The sequence below is a fragment of the Ornithorhynchus anatinus genome, chromosome X5, assembly GCF_004115215.2.
Source record: "Ornithorhynchus anatinus isolate Pmale09 chromosome X5, mOrnAna1.pri.v4, whole genome shotgun sequence".
NCBI lineage: Eukaryota > Metazoa > Chordata > Mammalia > Monotremata > Ornithorhynchidae > Ornithorhynchus > Ornithorhynchus anatinus.
The window spans coordinates 7,826,949-7,854,757 of NC_041753.1; the positions used below are offsets into that span (position 1 = coordinate 7,826,949).

The window sequence follows — 27,809 nt, forward strand, 5'->3', positions numbered from 1 at the left end:
TCTTGACACAAATCCCCCACTCTTTTATTTCCCCAGATAACCTGGGCTGCAGAGGGGGTGGGGGTGGGGGGGCTTCCCGACAGAGGGCCGGGCGGTGACAGGGAAGCCCCTTCCCCCTCCCCAGGGAGTCGTCCTCTCCTTCCCCGCCCCGACCCCCCACCCCCAATCAGTCCTCTTGGCAGCCCGGAGCCCGCGGCCCCCCGTCCTCACAGAAACCCCAGGTCTTCCTCCTCGAGGATCGTCCGTAACCACGGTATCACGGAGAAGAGGTTGAGGTGGAAGTCCCGGGCGAAGGAGGGGATAGGGCTTGCCCTTCTCCTTGCACACGTCGATCACGCCCCAGCTGATCACCCCCACCTGCGGGAGAGGGGAGAGGGCGTTCAGCCGCCTGGCCGGGGACCCAGCCGCTAGTGCGTAAAGCCCCCCCCCCCCCCATGGGGCTCGGGTAGAATGGGCCGCCCGGGCCCCCCGCCCCGCCTCAGCCCCTCACAGTCCTCGGCATTCCCTCGCCGGCCCTGCGTCGTGGAAATGGCCGGAGGCTCACGGTGGCCGTCCCGGAGACCCAGGGCCGTGCGGGCCCGGACGAGGGCCAAGACGGGCGGAAGGCCGGACCGGGGGCCGGCCCTGGTTGGCGCGAGCCCGGAGACTCACCTGGATGAAGCGGCTTCTTCCGGTGGATGATGAGGGCCGCCCGAGTCACCTGGGGTGGGGGGAGAGGAGGGGAAGCTGCAGGGAGAAGACTCTCACCGCCACCCACCCCCGCCACCGTGTCCCGAACCGCTCCAAGAGGCAGCCGGGGGAGAGAGGATTGCAGGGGAGAAGGTTCTCGCGTCTCCCGAGAAGAAAGGGCAGGGAATCCCTGCGGCGTGCCCAGGTGTCTTGGGAATTGAGAACCTGCGGAGGTGGGGGGATGCTGCGGGGGAGAGAGGAGGCTCCATCCAATTGCACGCAGTAGAATAATAATTGTGGTATTTAAGTGCCTACTGTGTGCCAGGCACTGTACTAATACCGGGGCAGAGACAAACTAATCGGGCTGGGACGCGGGTCCCGTCCCACACGAGGCTCGTAGTCTTCGTCCTCGTTTTACGGATGAGATAACTTGAGACCCAGAGAAGTGAAGTGACTTGTGCCGGGGTCACACAGCAGATGATGGCGGCACAGAATTAGAACCCAGGTCCTTTTTGACTCCCAGGCCCAGGCTCTATCCATCAGGCCACACTGCTTCCCAGTGTGGGAAGGTACGACACCTGTGGAGCACCGACTTCCCGCTCGGGATCAGCGAAACCAAGACGTGCGGAGAGGAAGCGCTACTAATGACTGACGTTCGCTAAGTGCTTACTACTCGCCAACTGCTGTACTGAGCGCTGGGGAAGGCACGGTGCCACCGGGGGCTCACAGCTAAAGGGGAGGAAGATTAGATGGCAGACAAGGACACTGAGGTACAGAGAAGTGGCGGTTGGCGGAGCGGCATTAGAACCCGGGACTTCTGATGCCCGGGCCCGGGTTTTCTCCCCTGGAACGACCGGAGGCGGCTCTTACCCTTGCAGGTGTTGGGGTCGGCGACGGGGTCGGAGCCACCCGTGCACAGGAAGTTGTGGGTCACCACGTCAGAGATCTGCTTGATGTTCTCGTAGCCCTGGGCGTGACGCGCGTCCTCCTCGCATCCGCTTCTCTGTCAGGGAACCGGGGTTCAGGTGAGGGGCGGGCCCGCCGGACCGCCGGACCACCGGCTCGTCCGCCCACTTGCCCCGGACACGTCCCCGGCCCCTCCTACGCCACGCCCAGCACCCCCACAGGCCACCCCAGCCCCCTCTTCGATCCCCCACCCCCCACCCGGTCAGCCTCGAGATCGCTGTGGGCAGGGAATGTGTCTTCTCGTTATTACCGTTCTCTCCCGAGCGCTTAGTACAATGCTTTGCACACGGTAAGCGCTCAATAAACACGATCGAATGAACGGCCGCGTCCCCAGTCCCTCTTAGGCCTCGAACCCCGGCACGTGTCCAGTCCTGTCCCGGCCGCGCCCCTCCGGGGCCTCACCTTCTCCCGTTCTGATGAGGACTTCGTTGCCGGTTTCTGGACCTTCTTCCCGCCGCGGTCTTGCCGTCGGTGATGAACATGGCTTGACGTTTCCCACGGGGCAGGAGCTGGGCCGCTGCAGGGAGACCGCGGACCCCAGGCTCGGGATCCCTCTCGCCCCCGGCCCTCCCCCGGCCCGCTCCCGTCCTCCCCCGGCCCGCTCACCGTGCTTCTGACAGGTGGAAGGGAGGGGCAGGCCTCAGCGCCCGGGTGGTTCCCTCGTGCAGGGGAGACACACAGGCCTGTTGGGGGGCGGCAGGAAGGAAGCTCACCGTCCGGTCCCCGGGCGTCCCCTCGCCCGCCACAAATATCCCCTCCCTTGTTCCCAGGAAGGTGGCCCCGGTCCCAGGAGCCCTCCCCCCGAGACCCCAGGCGTCCCCCGCCCAGCCACAAGCGTCGTCTTCCCTAGTCCCCGGGGAGGTTTAACCCCGTCGCCAGGCAGGTCACTCCAACCCCCAGGAGGGCCACCCCGGCCCCGGATGTCCCCCTCCCCGCCCCAGGTTACTGCCCCGCCTAGCCCCCAGAAGGGTCACCCAGCCCAGCCGTCCCCCTCCTAGCCTCCAGGGCGGGCCACCTCAACCGCGGATGCCCTCCCTCGCTCGCCCCAGTGCCCAGGCGCGTCACCGCGCCGTCGCCCACCTAGTCCCGGGTGCACCCCTCCGCAGACCCAAGCAACCCCGCTCCCAGCCCTCGCCGCTCACCGCACGTTGCGGGAGAAATCCAGCCTCTTGCTGAGCCGGATTAGGGGCCACGTCGTAGTCGTAGAACTCGCTGATACCCTGGTCCTTCTTCTTGTTGATTCTAGACTCGGGGTGGAAATACAACCCGCTCCGTGTCCGAATCCCGCACCCTCCCCTGCGTGGGAAAACACACACACACAGCGTCAGGGGAGGCGCCCCCCTCCCCACCTCCCCGGACCCCCTGGGAGGGGGCCGGGGCCGAGGGGGAGGAGGACGGGGCGGGGGGACGGCGGTCCTCACCCACGGAAACTTTGATGTTGCGGGCTTCGTCGTCCACGTTGAAGCAGTGAGCCGCCGTGAGAATGAAATAGGGGGACACCACGGTCCCCTTGCAGTTCTCCTTCAGCCGGGCGGGCGCTGCGAGGGTCACAGCATGGGGAGGGGGAGGGGGGTCAGCTCCAGCCCCCCAAACCCAATGTCCCTCCCTTGCCCTCTCTCTCAGGCCCCACCCAGGCCCCCCTCCCCAAGATCCCACCACCCCACCCGGGCCCGTCCGTCTATCAGGCCTCGTCCACAGGCTCCGGGCCTTCCGGGCTCGCCCCCTCCAGGAATGCCCCCCATCTCCCCCCAGACATTCCTCTTGGTCCAGGCCCCCTCCCCTACTTCGCCTCCTGGGCCTAGGCCCGCGCCCACACTCCTCTCGGGGGGGTCCCGGCCCCGTCCCCAGGCTCACGTGATGGTGATGCTGGCCTGCCACGGGTACTTCCGCTGGGGCGGGGGCGACTTGGTCTGGGACACCTCGGGGCGGGATCGAACTCCCAGCCCACACCGCAGAGGTTCAGGGTCTGGCTCTCGTCTGTCGGGGGAGGAGGGGAGGGAGAGCCGGGGGGGCTGTCTGGGAAGCCGAAGGGGCCGGGGGGCGGGGGGGGGGAGACCCAGGGGATCGAGGGAGCCAGAGGGCAGACCCCGGGGCCGGGGAGAGCGGGGAGGTTCCCAGGGTGCAGGGGGCGAACCTGGAGTGGGGGCAGGACAGGGGAACCCAGGGACCGGGGGCAGACCCCGGGGTGCCGGGGGAGAGCCGGGGCGCGACCGAGGGGGGCCGGGTAGCTGACAATCCTCGAAAGGGAAGACGGAGCTGGCGCCGGCCCCCGATCTGAGGGAGGAGCCCGGCGCTTTCCTCGTAGGGCGGGAGAGGGGGACCCGGGAAGGGGAGAGGCCTGAGCTCCCTAGAAGATGGGGCAGGCAAAGAGAGGGACGGGAAGGCCTCCGGAGGATCGGTCGGCCCCAGGAGGGATCCTGGTTGGAACTTACCGATCATCAGGAAAGAAGGTCCTCTCCAGATCTTCTATGTCCTTGACCTTGAAGACGTGGGTCTCCCCACTCTTCTTGGACGCAAGGGGCATTAATCTTCTCTTGGTCAACCAGGGTCCGATGCCAAACACGTAGATATCTGTGAGGGGAGGGGTGTGGGGGCGGGGAGGGAGCCGGACGTCAGGGTCTCCGGGTGAGGGAGACGGGGGTGAGGAGGGGGCGCCCAAGGCCGGGCTCCCTCCGCGTCCCGGAGGGAAAATAAGGAGGCGAGACATCCCCCCCCTTCCCAAGGTAGCGGGAGGGTGGGGAGGGGTTGGGGGGAGGGGGGAGCCGGGAGCAAGCCCGACAGCCCTAGGTGGGAGAGTTGGGGTGGCCGGGAGAATCTCTCACCCAGATAGTCTTCTCGGGGGTTCTTGGGGTTGCGTCCGATGTTCAGGAACTCTCTGATGTCATCGATCACCCGCTCGGGAGTGCCCCCCATGTTGTAGTTCCCTGGGGGAGAGGCCGGGGGAGACGGGGGTGAGGAGGGGCGGAGGCCGGGGTGGGCCGGGGGCAGGGAGCGGGGGGGGGAGCGCGAGGACCCAGAGGAAGAGTCAGGTTTGTCAGCGGGGACCCCGAGGCGGAGGGCTTGGGCAGCTTCGCAGATGGAAACCAAGCCCACCTCACCCACTTGTGGTACCTGCCCAAGGCCCCCAGCTAGGTCCCATCTGCCCCGCCTAGGGTGGGACCACAGGGAGTGGGGACTGCTGGGGGGGGAGTGGGGGGAGTGGTGTGGGGGTGTGAGCGGGACTGGGATGTTCACAAGAGGGTCAGGAAGGCAGGGGAGGAGTTGGGGAGACCGGCGAGGGCGGGGAGGGGGAGGGGGAGGAGCCGGGCTGGGCGGGTAGGCCCCTCTCACCATCAGTCATGAGCAGGATGACGTGGCGGGTGATGTTCCAGCCTCTGGGGTCCTGCTTCTCCTGGGAGATCATCATGTTGTACACGGCCATCAGCGCCTTGTACGTGTTGGTGCCGGGAACCTGCTTGTGATCTGCAGGGCCGGGGCGGTGGGGGGGGGGGTGCACGGTGGTCAGCGCGTGGATCAGTCTATTGGCCTCCTGGCCCCGTGGTTCCCTGGCCCCTTGGCCCCGGTCCATGGCTCCGCGTCCTCTTGGCTTTTCGGCTCCCCGATCCACACTGGCCCCACGGCTCCATGGCCTTCTGGCCTCCTGACTCGCTGGCCCCATGGCCTCCTGGCCCGTGGGTCCTAGTTTCCGGGCCTCTGTCCCCCTGGCCTCCTCGCCTTCTGACTACCTGGCCCCCTGGCCTCCTGACCTTCTGCCCCCATAACCTGCTGGCCCCATAGCCTTCAGGCTTCATGGTCTACCTGCTGCCTGACCTCCTGGCCCCCGCCGGGAGTCCCTGCTCTCTCTCATCCGTGACCGCCCCGCTTTCCCGCCCTTTGCCCCGTGACCCCCTACTGTCCCCTCCCTCTTCCCTGTGATTCCTTACGGCCCCCACCTACTTCCCCATCTCCCCTCACAGTTCCCACCCTCCGCCCCTGTGATCCCCCATGGTCCCACCGCTCCTCTGTGACCTCTCGCGGTCCCCGCCCTCCGCCCCCACGATCCCTTGTGTTCCCCACCCGCTAACTCCGGGACCCCTCACGGTCCTCGTCCTGCTCCCCATGACCTCTGTCATTTCCCCCCGCTGAACTTATTTTAAATGTCCGTCTCCCCTCTGGTCTGTACAGTCCCTGTGGGCACGGAGTGTGTCTACCCATTCTACCGTATCGCACTCTCCTAAATGCTTAATATAGTGCTGCGCACACAGTAAGCTCCTTGGCCTAGTGGAAAGAGCCCAAGGTCACACGACGATCCAGGTCCTCTGACTCCCAGGCCAGGCTCTTTCCGCTAGGCCCGCGCTGCTTCTCCGGGCAGTCGCCCCTAGACCCGGCACTGCCCAGGGCTCCCCTTCCCCCTCCGCCCCCACTGGGGTCCCGCTGACCGGAGTATTTGATGTTCTGCAGCTGCTGGCTGACCCAGTCGGGCGTCGCTGCTCCTCTCGTTGGTGGTCCTGACGACGATCTGGGTGTTGGTGGCGTAGGTCAGGACCCCGTAGCGCGGGCTTCACCCCGTAGCTTGCCACCTGCCGGGAGGAGGACCGCGAGGAGGTGGTTGGGGGTCGGGGGGCCGCGGGGAGGCTGCGGGGGGGCGGGAGGGGCTCCGGGAGGCAGCCAGAGGGCAGGGGACTCGGGGGGAGCCTGGGAGATGAACCCCAGAGGGGAGAGGACGGAGGGGCTGCTGGGTGACCTCGGCCAAGTCACTTAACCTTTCTGGGCCTCAATTTCGACCTCTCTAAAATGAGAATCCAATACCTGCTCACCTCCCGCTTCAACTGTGAGTCCCAGGTGGATGGGGATGGTGTCCAACCTGATTATCTCGAACCTACTCCGGGGCTTAGCGCAGCCCTCGACACACAGTAAAGCGCCGAACAGACACCACGGTATTTTATCGGTACTAGAAGCAGCAGTCATAGCCATAATAGTAGCAGGCAGTAGCATCTGTAGAGAAGCGGCGTGGCCCAGGGCAAAGGAGTCCGGGCTTGGGAGTCAGAGGTCGTGGGTTCTAATCCCGGCTCCGCCGCTTGTCAGCTGGGTGACTTTGGCCAAGTCACTTCGCTTTGCTAGGTCTCAGTTCCCTCATCTGTAAAACGGGGATTAAGACAGCGAGCCCCCCGTGGGACGACCCGATCACCTTGCATCCCCCAACGGTACTGAGAACAGTGCTTGGCACATAGTAAGCGCTTAAATGCCATCATTATTATTAGGAGTAGCAGCAGCAGGAGTAATAATACCGAAGGCATTTGTTAAGCGCTTACTATGTGCCAAGCACTGTTGTAAACACTGGGCTAGATACAAGGTAATCAAGTTGTCCGCCGAGGGCTCACAGTCTGAATCCCCATTTTATGGATGAGGTAACTGAGGCACAGAGAGGCGAAGTGACTTGCCCCAAGTCACACAACTGACAGGTGGCGGAGCTGGGATTAGAACCCGTGACCCTTGACTCCTAAGCCCGGGCTCTTTCCAGTACTCGTAGTTGTAGGCTTACAAGGATTCTGGAGGTCAGGGGACTCGGTTCTGGGGGGCGGGGTTGGTGGCCGGGGCGGGGAGTTGGGGGCTGGTAGAGAGGTCGGGGCTGGGGGTTCCTTGGCCCGGGAAAGAGGCCGGAGGAATCCCGGGGGTGTGGTGGAGGAGATGGGGGGCTGGGGAGGTGGGGGAGGAATCGGACCCCCCAGGCCCAGAGAGGGAATGGGGCCAGGCGGAGGTGGAAGGGGGGGGGTGTCTCGGACGGGGCCGGGAGGGCACGAGAGGAGGTGGTCCCGGGCTGGGAGCGGAGGGAGGCGCCAGAGAGGCAGCCCCGGGCGTACCGGCGGGGACCCCTCACCTTCTCGATGAGGCTGTTGAGACACCTCTTGGCCCCGGTGAAGTTATGGGATCCGATGCTGGAGAGGCGTCCATGACCAGGTAGATGTTCATGGAGCCCGCGGGGTCGATGAGGATCCGACGCTTCTGCTGATCCCCTGCGCGACGGGGTTGGGGGGGACCACCGGGACCTCAGCCTGGCGGCCCCCGGCCCACCCCCAGCCCACCGGCCCTCCTCCTCGCCCATCCCCTCCCCCTCCAGCCCCGGTCTGCCCGGTTTCCCGGCCCCCACGGACCCAGGTTCTGGCGCTGGCCGCATCCGCTCCTCCAGGGCCTCGGTCAACGAGGAGATGAAGGCCGAAGACACTTCCTCTGGGGTGTCGTACATGTAGGTGCCTGCGGGAGGGGATGGGCCGGAGCCCCGGTTGTGGGCACGGCGCTGATGGGGGAGGGGACGGCATCTGTAGAGGGGCGGCGAGCGGGGTTGCGGGGAGGGGACCAGGGCGCGGTTGTGGGCGTGGGAGGTGAGGGGGCGGCACTGGGAGGAGATGGGGTGGGGAACGATTGGGGGTTTGCAGGGCCGGGAGGGACAGTCGGGGGGCTGCACTGGGGGGAGACCCAGTAGAGCACGCTCAGGGTCAGGCGTCGGAGGTCACATGACCCGGGGGGTCAAGGGAGCAGCACTGGGGGAGACAGAGTGGGGCAGGTTTAGGGGCAGGAAGCACGGGATGAGGGAAGTGAGGGGGTGGCATTGCAAGGGGGCCGGGGGAAGCTCTCAGGGGTCAGGGCCCAGTCACGGGAAAATAGGGGCAAAGGGGCGGGCTTCGCCGGGGAGACGGGGCCGGGGGGCGCCGGGAGTCGGGGGGGCCGGGGGTCGGGGGCCGGGGGCGGGCACCTCTGCAGGAGGGCTCCGAGCCGCTCCAGGACCCGTCATGCATGCAGGTGCGCTTCTGGGAGCCCTGCAGGGTCAGCCCGCGGGCACAGTTGTAGGTGACGGTGTCTTCCCAGCGGTACTGCCAGCCCGTCTTCCTCGTGCCGATGGGGATGCCGGGGTTCCGGCAGTGCGCCGCTGCGGGAGAGGGCGGCCGGTGATGGGGGGGGGGGTCCGGGACCCTCCCGGGGTGAGGGTGGGGAGACCGGAAGGGCACGCGTCCCGCTCCATCGGCCCGGCGCCCCACGCCCCTCCTCTCTATTCCAAGCGCCACCAAAAAATGCCCCCTCCAGGAAGCCTTCCCAGATTAAACGTCCTTTATTTATATTAATGTCCGTCTCCCTTTCGTCTTGTGGGCGGGGAATGTTTCTACCAACTCTTTTATATTGTACCCTCCCAAGTGCTTAGTAAAGTGCCCTCCCCCTCTAGACTGTAAACTCGTTGTGGGCAGGGAACGTGTCTGTTATATTGTTAATTTGTACTCTCCCCAGCGCTTAGTCCAGGCTCTGGCACACATTAAGTGTTCAATACATACCACCGACTGACCGACGTACGGTGAGCGCTCAATAAATACCACTGATTGATCTATCGTCAGAGTCGTAGTCTTTGTCGAGCGCTTCCTAAGGGCCCGGCGCTACGGTTACTTAATCGGATGGTCCCGCGGGGGACTCACAGTCCAAGCCGGTGTACCCGGTCCCCATTTGACAGATGAGGAAACTGAGACCCAGAGAGGTGAAGAGACTTGCCCAAGGTCACACAGAAGACGAGCAGCGGTGCAGGGATGAGACCTCGGGCCAGTCACTTCGCTCCTCTCTGCCTCCGTTATCTCATATGTACAATGAGGATTCGATCCCCGTTCCCTTCCCACTTAGACCGTGAACCCTTCTGGGACCGGGGCTCTGTCCGAGCCGATGATCTGGTCTCTCCCCCAGCGTTTAGAAGAGTGCTTGGCACATAGAAAGCGATTAACAAACAGCGCAGTTACGAATTATTTTTGATGCACAGCCTCTCCTCCTCTGGACTCTAAGCTCGTCCTCCTCATCCTCTCCTCCTCTGGACCGTAAGCTCGTCACGGGCAGGGAATGTGTCCGTTTGTTGTTATATCGTACTCTCCCCAAGTGCTTAGTGCAGTGCCCTGCACCTAGTAAGCGCTCAATAAATACGACTGACCGACTGACTGACCGACTCCCGTGCCTCAGCCTCCCCGGGAGGCAGGAGCCCCGTCTCGTCTCTGGGATCGTCTCTGCTCCCATTCGTGACCTGTGTCCCCCCAAAACAGGGGGCCGGGGGGGAGGGGCTGGGGGTTGGGGCCGCGAGGCTCACCCCCGTCATCGCAGATGGCCGTCTGTCCGTCCCACTTGCCGGAAGGGAGGCAGGTGCGCGTGCCGGAGCCGCGGAGGGTGTAGCCGTCGTAGCACTGAAGGTGAGGACCTGGGCTGACGTTGAAGGCCCGGGTCGGGGCCAATACTCGCCGTTCTCAAAGTCCACGGGGCCCGGGCAGCGGATCACTGAGGGAGGGGTGGGCGGGGGCACGGTCCAGGTGAGCTCAGGCCCGGGCACCGAGCCCCTCCGGCCCCCGCCGGTTCCGGGAACGCGTCTGATTATTACACTGTCCTCTCCACGTGTTTAGTACAGTGCTCTGCACACGGTAAGTCCTCAATAAATGCGACCGACTGACGGGAGGGTCGAGGGGGGAAGACCACCCCCAGAGAGACACCGCGGGCCTTCCCCGCCCCTCTCCCGGACTCCCGCCCGCCGGCGCCCTTCCCAGCCCCCCGACTCACGTCGACACTCGGCGGCCCGATGCACCCACCCTGTTGGTCTCGCATGGGACTCCAGGTCCCGGAGCCGCGGCAGATCCGGGTCTGGACGGGGAAGGGGTAGTAGCCGAGGGGCAGAGGTACTCCAGCCCCGAGCCGTCCTCGTGGGAAGAGGACGGTGCCCCCTGAGATGGCGATCCCCTCTGAGGGCATTTTCTGGTGGCGGGGCGGTCGGAGGCTAGGGGCTGAGGACAGAAAGACCGGGGTTGGATTGGGTCGACCCCCAGGGGGGCGAGCGGCCGGGGATGGTTCCGGGGGGCTCCGGGGCGCTGGGAGGACCCCGGGGGAGCCCAACACTCACCTGCCCCGATGAGCCCCGGGAGGAGGAGGCAGAAGCGGAGAATCGGGGCTCTCCCCACGTTGGGTGGACGGTGGCTGTCCTGAGGGCCATCTTGGCCTCACTCTCTCTCTCCTCTCTCTGTCGGTCTCTGTCTCTCTTTATCTCCGGCAGGTCCCAAGGAGAGGGAGCTGTAGGGCCAGAGGCCTGGGTTCCGTCCAACTGCAAGAGCTCAGCCTCTCCCTGGATCTTTGGACGATATTTCTGACTCCCTCTTTGGTCCAAACTGGGGAGTCCGGCCCCGGACCAGCTCCGTCTCCTTCCCCTGGGCCCGCCCCCTCCCCCCCCGCCCCATTTCCACTTTCCCCTTGCGTAAATCTCTTCCTGATACGCCCCCCCCCCCAACCCTTGCCCCTCAGGGCACTTACCGGAATGTCCAGAGGGGAAGTCCCGTCACCCGGGCAACCCCGGAAATCGAAACCTCCCCGTCCTCACCTTCCCGGGCCCCGCACCCCGCGGCCGCATCCCCCCGCCCCCACCCCGCCCTGCCGGCCCCGGGAAGACCGTCCGCCGGGGCAGAGTCCGACACTGTTTGTCCGACGACGGGGTCCCTGACCTCCGACTCTCCTCTTCCTGGAATCGCCGGCCCATCGACCCCCTGCATCCCCAACTTAGTGGGCCTGAGCAATAACAGGGAGGCGGGACGGGCGCCTGGGAAGGGCCTGGATTTTATTTGGAGTCCCGGCGGCGGAGCGGGGTCGGGGCGGGCGACGGTCGAAGGGGGAAAGGGAACGGGAAGCGGGGGGTGACGCGGGGGGAGAGGGGAGGGCGGATGAGGAAACCGAGTCCTGGAAAGGGTGGGGGGGGAAACTGAGGCCCGGTTGGATGGGGTGACGTCCACGTGCCCGGACTCCCGCGAGGAGGAGGTGGGGCAGGAAGGGGCCGGGGAGCCGGGACTGGAAGGGACAGAGGTCAGGGGTCAGCCGAGCGGCAGGAAGTCCAAGTCTCCCGCCAGGTGCTGCCTCAGCCACGGCTGGAGGCGGAACAGGTTGAGGTGGAAGTCGCGGGGCTGGAGCCCGCCCGGGTGGGGACGGCGTTGGACGGGACCCTCGCCTCGGGACGCCGAGCAGGGGTTGTGTAGACCCCAACTCACCAGCCCCACCTGAAGAGAGAGGAGGGGAGGGGGAGGAGCGCCGTCGGCAACCCCGCCGTAACCACGGTCGCTGGGCTACACGTTGGCCCACGGGCGAAGGAGGGCTCGATGACCGGTATTCTACTCCCATTTTACAGAGGAGGCCCGGAGCAGTGAAGTGACTGGCCCAAGGTCACGCAACGGGCGAGCGGCAGAGCCGTGATCGTGATGACGATAATAACAGTTGTGGTACTTCAGCGCTTACTCTGCGCCAAGCACCGTACTAAGCGCTGGGGTGGGTCAAGATCATCAGGTCGCGGATGGGGCTCCCAGTCTAAGTAGGAGGGAGGTCAGGGATCGAATCCCCATTTCGCAGATGAGGGAAATGAGGATCGGAGAAGTGAAGTGACTGGACCCAAGGTCACGCAGCACACAAAGTAGCGGAACGGGATGAGAACCCAGGTCCCCGACTCCCAGACCCGGGTACTTCCTGCTTGGCCACACACACACACTCAAAGCCCACCAAACCCCACCGGACCCCAGAGGCCCCCTCCCCGACCACTCCCTCCGTCCACGGGATCAGACTCGTCCCCCCACCCCCATCTCTCCCTACCTGAAAAAACCTGGATCTCCTCTGGAAGAAAACGGATCCCCCGGATTCTCCTGTCGGGTGAGGCGAGAGGGAGGGGAGAGAGGGGTCACCCACCGCCCCGCTCGGCCCACCTGTCCCGGGCCTCTGACAGTGAAGCTGGTATTTCCTGTGACTGTCTTCCCCACCGGGGACAGCGAAAGCTCCTTGCGGGCAGGGAATGGCACCTTTGGCTGCTCCAAAGGGCCTAGTTAGTGCATCACACCCTCAGGGCACTCAACAAATTCCTGGGCCCCGGGGGATTATGACTGATGGAAAGAAAAGTGGGACCGCCTGACCCCCCCAGTTCCCGCGCCTGCCAGCGGTCCCAGGGGCCCTTCCTTCATCTCTGCCCCCATCCAAAACTCCCAGGGCTCACCCTTGCAAGGAGAATCATCATTCTTCAGGCCGCTGCACAGGAACTGCTCCGTCACCACTTCCCCGACGTCCTTTCAACTCGGCAAATGTGGATTGAGGTTGCAGGATGCCCCGGGCACAGGTTGCCAACTGCCGGGCGGGATGGGAGGCTCAGAGCCCGGACGGGGGCAGGCCAAGCCGGGGGAAGAGGGCCGGGGCGTGGGGGGCCGATGACGGAAGAAGGAGAGACTGAGGGAGGGGCCCAGGGTTCTTGAGCGAGGATGTTTCTAATTTGATGATCTTGTATCCACCCCAGTGCTTTAGCTCAGTGCTTTCTTATGGCATCCGTTCATCATTTTAGTACCTGCTGAGCACTTACTACGTGCCAAGCACTTGTCTACACAAATTGGGAGATACAAGTTAATCGGGTTCGACACGGTCCCCTGTCCCACGTGCGGCTCACGGTCTAAGTAGGAGGGAGGAGGGATTTAAATCCCCATTTTACAGGTGGGGGTAACTGAGGCACAGAGAAGTTAAGTGACTTGCTCAAGGTCACACAGCAAGCACTTGGCAGAATTTGGATTAGAACCCAGGTCCTCTGACTCCCAGGCCTGTGCTCTTTCCACTGGACCAGGCTCCTTCTCTAATTTTGTTACTGTTAATTTCTTAAGCACTTACTACGTGCCAGGCCCCGGAACGAGCGGCGGAGTAGAGCCAGGACAATCCGGTTGGACACAGTCCATGTCCCCCGTGGGGCTCGGTCATGAACATTCCAAGCGCTTAGTACAGTGCTCTGCGCATAGTGAGCGCTCAATAAATACTATTGAAAATACTACTGAATGAATGATCCCCATTTTAAAGATGAGGTAACTGAAACCCAGAGAAGTGAGGCGACTTGCCCGAAGTCACAAAGCAGACAAATGGTGGAGCCAGAATAAGAACCAAGATCCTCCGACTCCCAGGCCCGGGCTCTATCCATTAGACCTCACTGCTTCTATGTACTGGACTTCGATAGGTGTTCGGTAAATCCTGTCGCTACTATAATGACTACAGGGTTTGGGTCAGGCCGAAGACAGAGTTGGGGAGGAGAGAGGGGAAACCGGAAATGAGACAGTGAAAGAGACTCCCGCCGGCTCAACGGAAGCTTCCAGTGGGAAGTGGAATCGGAGGGCTGGGGGGGGCGGGGGGGGCGGTGGTGGCTTTCGGCCTTCCCTTTCCCCTCCTCCCACTTCTGCAGCCGGGACCCCCGGGTTTCCTCACCTCCTTGCCCGTCCTGAGCACAATGTTCTTCTGTTTGTTGTCCAAGGAGATGAAATGAGCTGGAATTTGGAGCTGGTTCAGGAGATCCGACTCTACGAGGTGGAGAGGACGGGAAGCGGGGACACCCGGTGAGACCCGATCGCCCCCTGCCCGGCTATCGGAACCCCGGCGCCCCGGCTCCCCGGCCCCGGATTACCGTGGTCGCGGCAGGTGCTGGACGGACGCCGTTTGAGAGCCACGTTGGCTCCCAAAGTGCAAGGGAGGCAAATGGGTCTAGGGGAGGGAGGAGAGACCGGGACGATAGTCACTAATGGCATTCACTAAGCACTTAGTTGGTGGAGGGGCAAGATAATCAGGCCCCACACAGTCCCTGGGCCACCCAGTCTATCAATCAATGGTATTTATTGAGCGCTTACTGTGTGCAGAGCACTGGCCAAGGCACCTGACAGAGGCCAACCCAACAGAGTTGGTAGACGCGTTCCCTGACCACAAGGAGCCTCCAGTCTAGAAGAGGAGACAGGTGTTAATATAAATAAACAATTTATAGCGATGTGAGCTAGGTCTAAGAGGGGAGGAGAGCAGGTAACATCCTCTTTTACAGATGAGAAGAACTGAGGCACAGAGAGGTCAAGCAACTCTCTTCAAGCAACGCAGCAGGCTGGGATTAGTAGCCGAGTCTCCTGAGGCCCGGACCCAGGCTCTTTCCACCCGAAGACACTGCCCGCCCCTTGCCCTACCTCCCAGAGGCAGAACTCGGATGCCCCGGCCCCTCTGTCCTCCAGCAATGAAGTCCAGAGGTCTGGACCCCTGCCCACCTCCTCAGTCAGCTGTTCCTCTAGATTAAACTTCTGGTGGGCAGAGAACATATCTATCAACACTGTGCTCAGTACAGCGCTCTGCACACAGAAGGAAAGCAGTGTGGCCTAGGGGGTAGAGTCCGGGCCTGGAGTTAGAAGGACCTGGGTTCTCATCCCGCCTGCTCCACTGGTCTGCTGACCCTGGGCAAGTCACTTCTCTTCCTTCACTTCCCTGTGTCTCAGTTCCCTCATCTGTAAAATGGGGATAAGACCTGGGAGCCCCATGTGGGACACGGACTGTGTCCAACCTGATTATCTTGGATCTACCCCAGTGTGGAGTACAGTGCCTGGCGCATAGTAAGTACTTAACAAACACTACTTCAAAAATAAAAAAAGCGCTCAATAAACATCATTGATCGATTGATGCGGGCACCCTGCCAGTCTCCCCTGTCTGATGCGGGCACCCCGCTGGTCTCCCCCGTCCGAGGCAGGCACCCCTCCAGTCTACCCACTCAGAGGCGGGCACTCCGCCGGTCTCCCCCAGTCAGATGTGGGACACCCTGCTGGTCTCCCTTTTCAGGAGCGGGCACCTCCCCGGTCTCCCAGTCCAGAGGTGGGCACCCCACCAGTCTCCCCAGTCAGATGCGGGCATCCCACCGGTCTCCTTATTCAGGAGCAGGAACCCCACCGGTCTCCCCAGTCAGAGGCGGACACCCGGCCGGCCGCACCTGGCCACGCTGGACAACTTGACGGGCTCCTTGAGCTTCAGCAGGGCGATGTCGTTGTCGTAGAACTCGGGGATTCCCAGGTGCTTCTTAGCGTGGACGTCGAAGCCCTCATGGATGATCCGCTCCTCAATCTCCAGGTCCCGGCTCCGCCTGGGACCGGGGTCCCCTAGGGGTGATGCAGGGGGAGCCGGGTGACCTCGGGGTGCCCCGAAACGGGGCAGGAGCTGAGCCTGGGCCCCAGAGGGCGGGGACTGGGGGGACTAGGAGCTGGGGGAATGGAGGGGGCCGCCCGGAAGGGGAGGGAGGGGGAGGATTCGGGGAGAGTCCGCCCCCTCTTACCCACGGTCACCCTCCAGAGCGCCGTGTCCTCGATGTCATGGAAGCAGTGGGCCGCAGTCAGGACCCACCGGTCAGAGATGAGGGAACCACGACAGGTCTCCCGAGTCGTGGCCTATAGGGGAACCCGGAGCCCCGTCAGGTCGGACCTGGGACCCGGCCTCTCGCCTCATCCTACCCTGGACCCTCCGCTCCCCCCTGCCCGGGCCGTACCCTGATGGTGACGTGCCAAGGATTCTTCTCCTGGTCTGTGGCGTTGGCGGACACGTTTCCCAGGCCGCAGATGGAGTTCTCAAAGTTGGAAACGTCTGGATCGGGGGCGAGGGTGTGAAGGCCACAAAGGACGTGGGAGGGAAGCAGGGAGGGAGGGACCGGAGGGGAGGGAAGAAGGGCCAGGAGGGTCAAGAGGGCCAGGAGAGAAGGGTGGGGAGACCAAACAGGAAGTTCAGGGATCAGCCCCTTGGGCAGCCACCCTGCAGTCCTTGGGGCCTATGGTTTGAGATCCCCGGTCAGGGAAAGAGGGGTGAGGACCGGGGCAGGAGATGGCAGGGTCCAGGGGGCGTGGGAGGGGACGGAGCAGGGCCTGAGGGGCAGGACCCGGGGGCAGGTGCGGGGGAAGCTCACCCAGCATGTTCTCAAAGACCTGCTGCAGGGTATATGGGTCCCTGAGGATGAAGGCATGTCTCTCGCCGTCCTTCTTGGAGGCCATCTCATTCAGCTCTTTCCAGTCCACGTCCATGTCTCCCACCCCGATGGCGTAGATGTCTGGCGGGGAACAGCGGGGGCGACGGAAGCCCGGGGCGTCAGGCGGAGGATGGCGGAGCGGGGCCCGGGGAAACCCACCGTCGGGGCCCGGGGAGACCTGACCCAGGGGCCGCCCGTCTGCCCACCCGAGACGCTCCAGGGGACGGCCACTTCCTGTCCCGCTAGACTGGGGACTGGAGCACTTGGAGGACCCACAGCGTCTCCACGGCAACACTCTTGGACTGTCAGTTCCTGGAGACTGTACGCTCATTGCGGACAAGGAATGTGAATGTTTATCCTGTCCTCTCCTAAGCATTTAGTACAGTGCTTTGCGCACAGTAAGTGCTCGATAAATACGACTGAATGAACGAAAGCGCCTGCCAGCTCGATCGGACTCACGCCAGTTCAGTACTCTGGACACTGAAAGCTTCTGGAGGGCAGGGATCCTGTATACTCTACTCCCCCAAGCGCTCAGTACAGTGTTCTGCACAGAGTAGACTGTAAGCTCTTTGAGGGCAGGGATCGTGTCTATTAACTCTACTGGGCTCTCCCAAGCGCTTACTACAACGTTTCGCACATGGTAGACTTGGAGGTCAGCCTTCCCTGCCCTCTCCCCGGCCGGGCCTGCCCGATCCTCTCTCCGACCCGGGGCCCGATTCCTCAGGGGAACCAGCCCTTATCTAAAGTCGATAAGGCAGGCCTCAGATCCCCTTGGCCTTCTTAAGTTCAGCAAACACCCGGGTTTTCCTGGAAGGGGCTTGGGCCTGGCCTCAGCTGGGATCCCAGGAAACAACCCCTAGGGGGGCAGCTACCAACCTTGCCTGGGCCCGGGAGGAAGTGGGCCGGAGGGGTTCCCTTAGCGACTCTCACCCCCGCGGATACCATCTCGTTGTCGGGAACTGGGTGGCGGCGGTCTGCTCCGTCCCCATGGGCGAAAGCCACAGGCCCGGAAACGCCCCTTCTTCCCCCCGAAGCGAGGCAGGCCGGTCAACGGGGATCGGGGCCAAGGGGAGAGGGGGGACTCACCCAGGTAGTTTTCCCTCTCCGGGGTGATGTCCAGCACTTCTTTGATCTCGCCGATGGCCGTTTTGGGCGTTCCCCCCATGTTGGACTTTCCTGGGGAGAGACGGAGGTGGAGGGTGGGGCGAGGTCGGGTTCTCCCCGGGGGTGGGCCAGGAGGGGCCGGAGGGCAGCCGGGGTCAAAGCCGAGGGCGTTCAGAATTTTCTGAGGCACGTCGTGAAGGCAGGAAACGCCTCTGGTGATCGGAGCGGTTGGGGACGCCTTGGGCTGGGGAGCCGAGCTCAAAGGATTCTGGGCGGCGTGGGGCAGAGAGAGGAGAATGGGATGCTGAAGGGGCAGGGGGAGATTACCAGGAGGGGAGTTGCTTTTATTTTAATTAATTTTAACTTCTGCCTCCCCCACTAGACAGCTCCTTGAGGGCAGAGATCCGGCCTACCCACTCTGTTGTACCATCCTCTCCCAAGCGTCGAGTACAACGCTCGGCACTCAGTAAGCGCTCAGTGAATTCCACGGATCGAACGACTGATTGATCGATCGCTACCTCCCCACTCCCAGGCCACCTCCCACCCCCACCCCAAATGCCCCAGGCCCCCTCTGTTCATTCAGAGAAACCTTCCCCCATTGCTGAATCCAGTTTGGGATTACCACACACTGGGCCAAGGACCCAGAGGAACTGGAATGGGGCCAAGGGAAAAATAACGGAATGATGCAAAGGCTGGAAAAGGCTGAGGAAGCATCGGGGAAACGTCGGGGGAGATGGCGGGGTGTGGTCCGGAGTGAGGAAGGCTGCAGGGATGAGGAAACAGCCATGTCGAAATAGAGGGGCCGGCAGGGCGGGGTGAGGGGAGGGGATGCTGACATAACACAGACCCCGTTTTTCCCCCGGGGAGAAGAGAGTAAACCACGGTGAGGGGGGCCGGGGGTGGAAGGGAGGACCATGACCCCAGTTACGTCGTCCTCTCCTGAGCGACTAGGACAGTGCTCTTCACACATTAAGTGCTCGGTCTATACCACTGATGGATTGATGGTTTGGAAGGAGAGTGAGGCCCGGGGTCGAACGGCCTGGGTCCGATGGGGGCCCTCCTGGAAGCAGGGGATTGGGCCAAAAGACCTTTCGATAATAATAATAACAATAATAATGATAATGATTGTGATATATGAGAAGTGCTTCCTCTATGCTGAGCACTGGTAACTATATGATCATCAGATTGGACACAGTCTTCGTCCCGTCTGGGGCGTATGGTCTAAGGAGGAGGGCCAACAGGTATCGAATCCCTCTTTCACAGACGAGGACGCTGAGGCCCAGAGAAGTGAAATGACTTGCCCAAGGCCCCGCAGCAGGTAACTGGTGGAGCCGGGATTAGAACCCAGGTCCTCTAATGCCCATGCTCCAGTTCTTTCCACAAAGGCCACAGGGAGGCCCCTTCCAGTGCCAGGATCAATCATCATGCCATTTGTTAAGCGCTCACTTTGTGCCAAACACTGTACTAAGCCCTGGGGGGAGACACAAGATCATCAGGCCGGACACAGTCCCCGTCCCTCATGAGACTCACAGTCTAAATGGGAGGGAGAACTGGTATTGAATCCCCATTTTACAAATGAGGAACCTAAGACCCAGAGAAGTGAAGTGGCTTGGCCACGATCACGCAGCAGGCAAGTGGCGGAGCTGGAATTAGAAGCCGTGCCCTCTGACTCCCAGGCCCGGGCTCCTTCCCCTGGGCCGAGATGCTCCCGGGCCCAGTAATTCTCTCCCCCCGTCCGCTGAGCCAGCTGCGGGGGTCTAGGAGAGCTGGATGTGACGGACCGCCCCGCCACCCAGATCCCCCACAAAATTGAAGGTCCCCTCACCGTCGGTCAGAAGGATGATGGCGTGGTGGATTTCCTTCCACTCTTTCTCCCAGCCCTGGTTTAGGTAGAACATCCTCTGATTACTCATCATCTCGGAGATCTTCCTCAGGGCTGCCAATGTGTTCGTCCCCGTTCCGTCCTGGTGATCTGACCAAAACCGGGGGAGGGGAAGGGGGCTCCCTCAGAACCCCTCTCGCCTCCCCGCAAACCCTCCCCACGAGAGGCCAGGACTCTCCAGAGGGGCCAGACTCCAGAGGCCAAAGCGGAAATGCCCCAACAGACGTGTATCTATCCAGAATCCCCTGGACTCAGCTTTACATTAGGAATCCCGGGCCTGCCACCCATTCCCGTTCCCGTTTCCTTTCCAGAAGGCCACACTTTTCCACTTGACACCAACCCTCGCTCTCCCCAACTTCAAGGCCTTACCCGTCATTGGGTAGGGATTGTCTCTATTTGTTGCCGAATTGGACTTTCCAACTGCTTAGTACAGTGCTCAGCGCACAGTAGGCGCTCAATAAATACAATTGAATGAATCGGTTATTAAAATCCCACCTTCTCCAAGAGGTCTTCCCCGACTGAGCCCTCGTCTCCCCTACTCCCTCTCCCTTCTGCTTCCTCTACGCATTTGGATCGGTTCCCTTTTAGCACTTGATAACTCACCCCGCCCTCAGCCTCTCCGCACTTACGTCCATAACCATAAATTATTTTTAGGCTCCGCTTTCAGGGAATGGATCTGCCAACTCTTTTGTACAGTTCTCTCCCAAGCACAGAGTACAGCGCTCTGCACAAAGTAAGCGCTGAATAAATACCATCGATTGGCTGATTTCGTACTTGTCCGTAATCTATTTTAAAGTCTGTCTCCCCTTCCAGACAGAACCAAAGGCAGGTCTAGGGGCCTGGCGCGTCTCTGGGGCAGGAAGGGTAGGCAGAGCCAACAGACCGCAGACCTGGAAGCTGAGCCCCTAGATTCCCATCTTCCCCACCGCGACCGATAGCCAACCGAGGAGCTAGACTCCTGTCTTCCCCATCTTTAAAGCACTCGATCCCCTTGCCCCGTCCTACCTCGCCTCGCTACTCTCCTACTACAACCCAGCCGGTAGACTTTGCTCCTCTGATGCCAACCTTCTCACTATCCCTCGATCTCGTCTATCTCGCTGCTGACCTCTCAGCCACCTCCTGCCTCTGGCTTGGAACACCCTCCCTCCTCAAATCCGACAGACAGTGACTCTCCTGGCCTCCAAAGCCTTATTGAAGACCCGTCTCCGCCAAGAGGTCTTCCCTAACTAAGCCTTCCTTTCCTCTTCTCCCACTCCCTCCTGCGACGCCCTGACTCGCTCCCTTTATTCATCCCCCCTCCCAGCCCCACAGCACTTCTGTCCATCTCTGTCATTTATTTATGTATATTAATGTCTGTCTGCCCCTCTAGACCGTAAGCTCGACGTGGGCAGGGAATATGTACGTTTATTGTTATATCGTCCTCTCCCAGTATACGCTCCGCACACAGTAAGCGTTCAGTAAATATCAATAAATAATTAGGAAAGACCAGGGAGTTCTTCAGCTACCAACGGACACCCCCAGGCTCCTCCGCAAACCGCAGGACGCTCGGAGACCAAGAGCACACCTTTGTACTGGACTCGCTGCAGGATGTTAAACACCTCGGCCACTTCCCTGGAGTTTGGATGTTGGACTGATAGGATCATTTTCGGCTTCGAGGCAAAGGTGATGATGCCCACGCTCACGTTGACCTCGAAACTGAAGAGCTGCGGAGGGGAACGAGAGGAGGAGGAGGAAGGCCAGCCCTGAGAGGCAAACCCAGGTGCTCTACGCCGGGGGCTCCTCGTGGGCACGGAACATGTCTACCAGACCCTCCCAAGCGCTCGGTACAGTGCTCTGCACACAGAAAGCGCTCAATAAATATCATTGATTGATTGATTGGAGCGGGACCAGGGGCTCGGAGCCAAGTTGGGGACGGAAGGGGAAACTGAGGGAAAGACAGAGAGGAGGATGGGAACTGAGTTGGAGGTGGGGAGACCCTCCCACTGTCCCGGGGGGCCGGACCCCGGCCTCTCCCGCTGACCCGGTCCACCATGATCTCGGCGCTTTCCTTGAAGACTTTGAAGTTCTCCAGGGAGACGCTCTGGGAGGCGTCAAGCAGCAGGTACAGATTCAGGAGCCCCATGCGCTGGATGCTGATTCGTCGGCCCATGCTGCCTGGAAGCCAAGGGGGAAGGCCGGGGCCACGGCCCCCGGAATCGATCATAATCATAAGTGGGGGACTCGTTAAGCGCTCACAACGTGCCAAGCACAACTACTAGGCGCTGGGGTTACTGCATCAGCCTCCTCGCTGGCAGTCCTGCCTCCTGTCTCTCCCTGCTCCAGTCCATACTTCACTCTCCTGCCCGATCGATTTTCAAAAAAAACCATTTCAGGCCACGTTTCCCCGTCCCTCGAGACCCTCCCAGGGGTTGCCCCCTCCACCTCCGCATCAAAGAGAAATGCCTCACAATCCGCTCTGAAGCCCTCAATCCCCTTGCCCGCTCCTACCTCACCTCACTACTCGCCCACTACGACGCAGCCCGCAGACTTCACTGGTCTAATGCCAACCTTCTCGCTGTACCTCCATTTCGTCTATCTCGCCACCATCCCCTTGCCCACATCCTGTCTCTCCCTCTTTCTAGCCAACAGAATATCACTCTCCCCCCCTTCGAAGCCTTCCCTGACTAAGCCCTCTTTTCCCCTACTCCCCCTCCCTTCTCTGCCTCCTCTGTACTTGGATCTGTCCCTTTAAGCACTTGATTTCCACCCATCCCTCAGCCCCACAGTCCTTACGTCCCTAGCCCTAATTTCTTTTGTCTTCTCCCCCTCTAGCCTGGAAGCTCCCTGGGGGAAGGGAACGTATGTACCAACTCTGTTAGATTGCACCCTCTGCCAAGTTCTTAGTCCAGTGGTGTGCACACCGTAAGCGCTCAGTAAATACAGTCGGATCTAAACCCATCAGGGGTAGATCCAAGACCATCAGGTCGGACGGAGCCCTGGTCCCACAGCGGGTTCACATCCTGCACCTCCCCTGGCTTCCCTGCTTCACCCCACTTTTGTCCTGTGCAGCCTAAAGTCCGGCCCTTCCCTTCTCACCCCCGACCCACATCTCCCACCCGCCGGTCCTGCTGTCACCACCCCACCCCACCTGGGACCCTCTCCCTCCCGGGACCACCCCCACGGACCGGCCCCGGCCCCCCCGTCCCCAGGTCTTACTGTCTTTCTGCATCAGGGGATTGGTGCCACCTAGGAGGTGGGCGAAGGAGGTGCCCAGAGCCGGGACCACGTCTTCCAGGAGGTCAAAGGAGTAGGCAGCTGCAGGGAGACATGGGGTGGGTGTTTGGGGATTGGGGGCCCCGGGGGGCCGGGGGCTGGGGGGGTGGGGAAATAAGGTGGCCAGAATGATCGGGGAGCCTGGAGTGTGGAGGGAACTCGGAGGATCCGGGGGTGCTTGGAGGATCAGGGGGCTTGGAGGGTCGGGGGAGGGTCTGGAGGACTGAGGGGCTCAGAGGATGGGGGGCTTGAAGGATGGGGGGCTCGGAGGAGCAAGGGGGGTTTCAGAGGGCCCAGAGGGAGGATCGGGGTCTCAGAGGGTGGGGGGGGGGTTGAAGGGTGGGGGTCCCAGCACTCACAGCGACAGATGGGTTCTGCCCCGCTCCAGGCCCCGTTGTTCTGACATTCGCGCTCGGCAGAGCCGATGAGCACCAGCTTCCCGATACAGCGGTACCGGACCTCGTCCCCCGCCGTGAAGCGAGAGCCCGTCCGAGTGGTCCCCACCGGGTTGCCGGGGTCTGGGCAGTGCCCCTCTGTGGGGGACAACGGGGAGCGGGGGGACGGGGTGGAGGACGGGGGCTCAGGGCCACCCCGGGGGGGGTCCCTCACCACCACTCACCTCGGCTTTCCTCTGCCCATTCAGGTCTCCCAGGCTCTGACGCTAGTGTCAGAGTAGGAACTGTTGGCGCTTGTTAATAATTAATAATAATAGAATTTGTGAAGTGCTTACTACATGCCAGGCACTGTACTAAGCGCCGGGGTGGATATAAGCAAATCTGGTTGGACAAGGTCCTCTGTCCCACATGAGGCTCACAGTCTCAATCCCCATTTTACAGATGAGGTCACTGAGGCCCAGAGAGGTGAAGTGACTTGCCCAAGGTCACACAGCAGTCAAGTGGCAGAGCGGAGATTAAAACCCAGGACCTTCCGACTCCCAGGTCCGAACTCTAGCCACTATGTCATGCTGCTCTGAGCCTCGGTTCCCTCATCTGTAAAATGGGGATTCAGACTGTAAACCCCATGTGGAAGAGGGACTATGTCCAACCCGATGATCTCGTACCTACCTCAGAGCTTAGTACAGCGTCTGGCACATAGTCAGGGTTTAATAAATGCCATTAAAAATAAAGCTGCCAGAGTGACAACTGATCTGGAGGCGCCAGAGTTAAAGAGCTGTAATCGCCGTCAGTCTGGCCCACCTCTTCGGGGGCCCAGGGCCCAGCCCCCGCTTGCCTCCCACCCCCGCCACTCCTCTCTGCAATCTATTTCCAGATGTTCAGTCAGTCGATCGTATTTATTGAGCGCTTACTGTATGCAGAGCACCGGACCAAGTAGTTGGGAGAGTACACTACAAGGATAAACAGACACATTCCCTGCCCACAAGGAGCTTAAGATCTAGAGGGGGAGACAGACTTGAATAGAAATAAAGAAACGACGGAGATGGAATAAGTGCTATGAGGCTGGAATTGGGGATGAATCAAGGGAACGAGTCAGGGTGACGTGGAAGGCAGTGGGAGAAGAGGAAAGGAGGCCTTAGTCTTTGAGGAATAGTGGGGCCCCTGGGTCCTCTGGGCTTGAAAAAGCCGGGAAGAGGTGGGGATTTCCCGCCCCTGCTGAGGGGCAGTTTTGCTTTCCTCCGCCTGTCCGCCCGCCCGGTCAGCCTTTTCCTCCCCGGTTCCTCCTGCTCCGTCGGTCTTGGGAAAGTCCCGGAGGCTCTAGGGGAGCGGGGAGGCAGGGGGTGGTGGGGGGAGGACGAGGGCCCGGCTCTCTCTCCCTCCCCGAGAGAGGAAGTCGGGGGCCAGAATACCTTATTGCCGGCCAGCCAGGGGCCCGGTGACCGCCGTGGCCATGGCTGACCCCTGGGGGAGAGCCGACTGTGCCTTCACCGCAGCCGGGTCGGAACGGGGAGGGGCGGGGGGAGGCGGGAGATGCCTGACGGGAAAAGTGGCTTGGGCTCCCCCTAAAATTCCACCTCCGTTTATTTATTATTAATTAATTCATCCATTTATTTATTTATCTTAATGTCTGTCTCCCACTTTACACTGTAAGGTCAGGCTGGGCAGGGAATGCGTCTGTTTATCATGCCATTGTCCTCTCGCAAGAGCTTACTCCAGTTCTCTGAACACTGTGAGCGTTCAATAAATAAAACTGACTGACTGTCTTCAGTTGCCCAGTTGAATTTTGGGAGTTTCAGTGGGGGTTGGGGTGGAAGGGTGGTGGGGTGTCAGGGACTGGGGATCTGGACCCCACCTGGGTTCTGGAGCTCCTCCACCCACCCTGAACGTTTTCCCCACTTCTTCGTCGGCACTGAACTGGCACCGAGTCGGGGAAAGACCGGCGGCGTGGGAGAATCTCGGGTGGCGCCGGGGAAACCGTCCCCCACTGAGCAGTACGGTCTAGTGGAAAGAGCCCGGGCTTAGAAGTCAGAGGATCTGGGTTCTAATCCCAGCTCCACCCCTTATCTGCCGTGTGACCTTGGGTAAGTCACCTAATCTCTCTGTGGCTCGGTTCCCCCATCTGTAAAATGGGGATTAAGACTCTGAGCCTAATGGGGGGCATGGGCTCTGACCCAACCTCATTATCTTGTACCTTGATTTCCCTCTAGACCGTGAGCTCGTTGTGAGCAGGGAATGAGTCTATCCACTCTGTCGCACTGCCCTGTCCCAAGTGTTGGTAATAATAGTAATAATAATACTAATTGTGGTATTTGTTAAGTGCTTACCGTGTACCAGGCACCGTACCAAGCGGTGAGGTAGATAGAAGCAACGAGGTTGGAACCACAGTCCCTGTCCCACGTGGGGCTCAGTGTCTCAATCCCCCCCTTTACAGATGGGGTAACTGAGGCACAGAGAAGTCAAGCGACTTGCCAAGGTCACCACCAGACAAGTGGCAGGAGCCGGCATTAGAACCCAGGTTCTTGTGACTCCCAGGCCTGGGTTCTATCCACTGGGCCACGCTGCTTCCCTAACAGCGTTTTGCACCCCGGTGTTCATTCGTTCGGTCAATCATCTCTGTTAAAGGCTTACCGTACGCAAAACGCTGTATGGAGGCCTTGGGAGAGTACGATATAAACATAAACAGAAACAGTAAGCTCAGTAAGACACAGATAACGGTAAGCGCTCAATAAATACCGCTGATTGATTGATCTACCTCAGCGTTCAGTACAGTGCCTGGCACATCCTTTTTTTTTTTTAAGTGCAGGCCCTCTCTCCGCCTGGTTTCCTCTTCAGCCCCTCCTAGTCTTCCCTGTCTCTCTCCCCTCCTCCCCTCCACCAGAGCTCACCGCCGCTGTCGCACACGGCGGTCTCTCCATCCCAGAGGCCGTTGGGACGACAGCGTCGGAGCGGGGACCCCCGCAGCCTGTAGCCTTCCTCACACTCGAAGGTCAGGTTGCCGCCCACCGGGTGGGAGATGAGGCGAGGAGTGTAGTAGCCGTTCTCGAAGGCGGCCGGGGCTGGGCAACGAACGGCTGGGGACAGAGAGGGGCGGGGAGGGACACGGGGGCTCAGCGTCTTCTGGGAGAAACGGTGATCGTGGTTCGGGGCGACCTGGGGGCTGAGCACTGGGCGAAGCGCTGAGGGAGATCCAAGACCATCCGGTCAGATCTGGGACCTGTCCCGAAGCAGGAGGGAGAACGGGTGTTGAATCCCCACGTGGCAGAGGGGGAAGCGGCCTGGTCGAGCGGATAGAGCCCGGGCCTGGGAGCCAGAGGACCTGCGTTCTAATCCCGACTCCACCCCATTTATCTGCTGTGTGACCTCGGACAAGTCACTTGAGGAAATCCCCACTGGACTTGCAGTGGGTAGGGATTGTGTCTGCCATCTGGCTATATTGTACTTTCCCAAGAGTTTAGTACAGTGCCCTGCACACGGTGCTCAGCACAGGTATCACAATTCTTATAATTGCTATGAGATGAGGAAACTGATGCCCTGAGAAGGGAAATGACTTTCCCAAGGGTCTACTTTCCCTCCCCTTTAGACCGTGAGCCCTATATGGGACTCTATCTGACCCGATGATCTGGTATCACCCCGAGCGCTCAGTACACTACTTGGCATATAGCGAGTGCTTAACAAATACCTCAGCCCAACTAATACCATAATTAAGGTCGCCCAGCAGATAAGTGGCGGATCCGGGATGTGAACCCAGGTCCTCTGGCTCCCAGGCCCAGGCTCTTTCCGCTAGGCCACCTTGAGTGGGGAAGGGGGGGGGGGGGCGGTCCTAGGCTGGGGGAGAGGGCGCTTGGGTCCCGAGGCGGTGGATCTGGAAAACCCGGCCTCCGTCGCAGGGCAGGGGGAGTCTGAGACGGAAGGGTGAAATGGACACCGGAAGGTCAAAGGCGTCCCTGCCGCGGGGCAGTGGGGAGCTGGGGGTCGGACCCCGGGACCCCGGAGAGAGCAGGGCAGACTGGTGGGGAGACAGGGGACTGCCTCTCTGGGCAACACCTGGTGCCCCCACCCCGGCCCCTCCTCTGACCTTTGCAGACGGCCCGGGTGGTCCTCGGAGGGTGCCACCGTCCACTCTTCTTGCACAGCCGGCGTCCCACGGGGTAAGGGTAGTGGCCGGACGGGCAGACGTAGGTCAGCTGGCTCCCGGGCGCCAGCCCATCACTCAGCAAGAAGCTCCCGCCGCTGATGTTCACATTCTGGGAGCAGAAGCCGGCAGGGGACGCGCCGCCTGAGGGGGCAGAGGTGGGCAGCGGGAGAACGGGGGGCACGCAGAGACACTGAGACCCCCGTGGATGCACAGACCCTCCCCCCGCCCCCCCCATCCACGGACCCCCCGCGGGATGCCCTACCTGGGCAGCAGGAGAGCAACAGGAAGAGAACTGGCAGCCGGGACATGGTGCCAGTGTTGGGGCAGCAAGGGGGATGGGCCGGTCTGCAGGGGGAGAGGAGTCAGCTGACTTCTCAAAAATCAGAGCCGACGGGTCAGCTACCCTCACTGTTTGCTCTGGAGGGAGGGAGTCAGGGGAGGGGCTGCCCACAGAAGGCACAGGCTGAAGGAGGGAGGGGGGAACGGGGGAGACTCGGCAACCAGGAACCGGAGGGTCGGGGGAGGCCGAGCCCTGTACTGAACGCTTGGGAGAAGACAGTGCGAGAGTTGGTAGGCAAATCCCCTGCCCACAAGAAACTCACTGCCTAGGAGGGAGAAAGA

At 61.6% G+C, this 27,809-nt stretch overlaps 1 protein-coding gene across 1 annotated transcript; it reads right to left on the minus strand.

The window, feature by feature from the left end:
• On the minus strand, positions 1–27,552 carry LOC100089242. Its single transcript, XM_029055572.1, is given in 42 exon segments — positions 1–318; positions 320–357; positions 652–683; positions 686–700; positions 1,540–1,672; positions 2,038–2,152; positions 2,283–2,318; positions 2,778–2,821; positions 2,823–2,904; positions 3,032–3,241; positions 3,490–3,612; positions 4,068–4,206; positions 4,458–4,559; positions 4,966–5,097; positions 6,054–6,093; positions 6,095–6,186; positions 7,486–7,554; positions 7,557–7,628; positions 7,714–7,866; positions 8,366–8,539; positions 9,725–9,853; positions 9,856–9,909; positions 10,215–10,406; positions 11,483–11,660; positions 12,244–12,293; positions 12,638–12,719; positions 12,721–12,765; positions 13,876–13,967; positions 14,072–14,148; positions 15,401–15,566; positions 15,740–15,851; positions 15,950–16,044; positions 16,361–16,501; positions 17,507–17,596; positions 19,350–19,496; positions 20,971–21,109; positions 21,427–21,560; positions 22,602–22,700; positions 23,018–23,191; positions 25,939–26,124; positions 27,129–27,329; positions 27,451–27,552. Coding segments are annotated over 42 exon segments (4,542 nt in total). The 5' UTR covers positions 27,497–27,552; the 3' UTR covers positions 1–206.
• Positions 27,553–27,809: the final 257 nt, after the last annotated feature.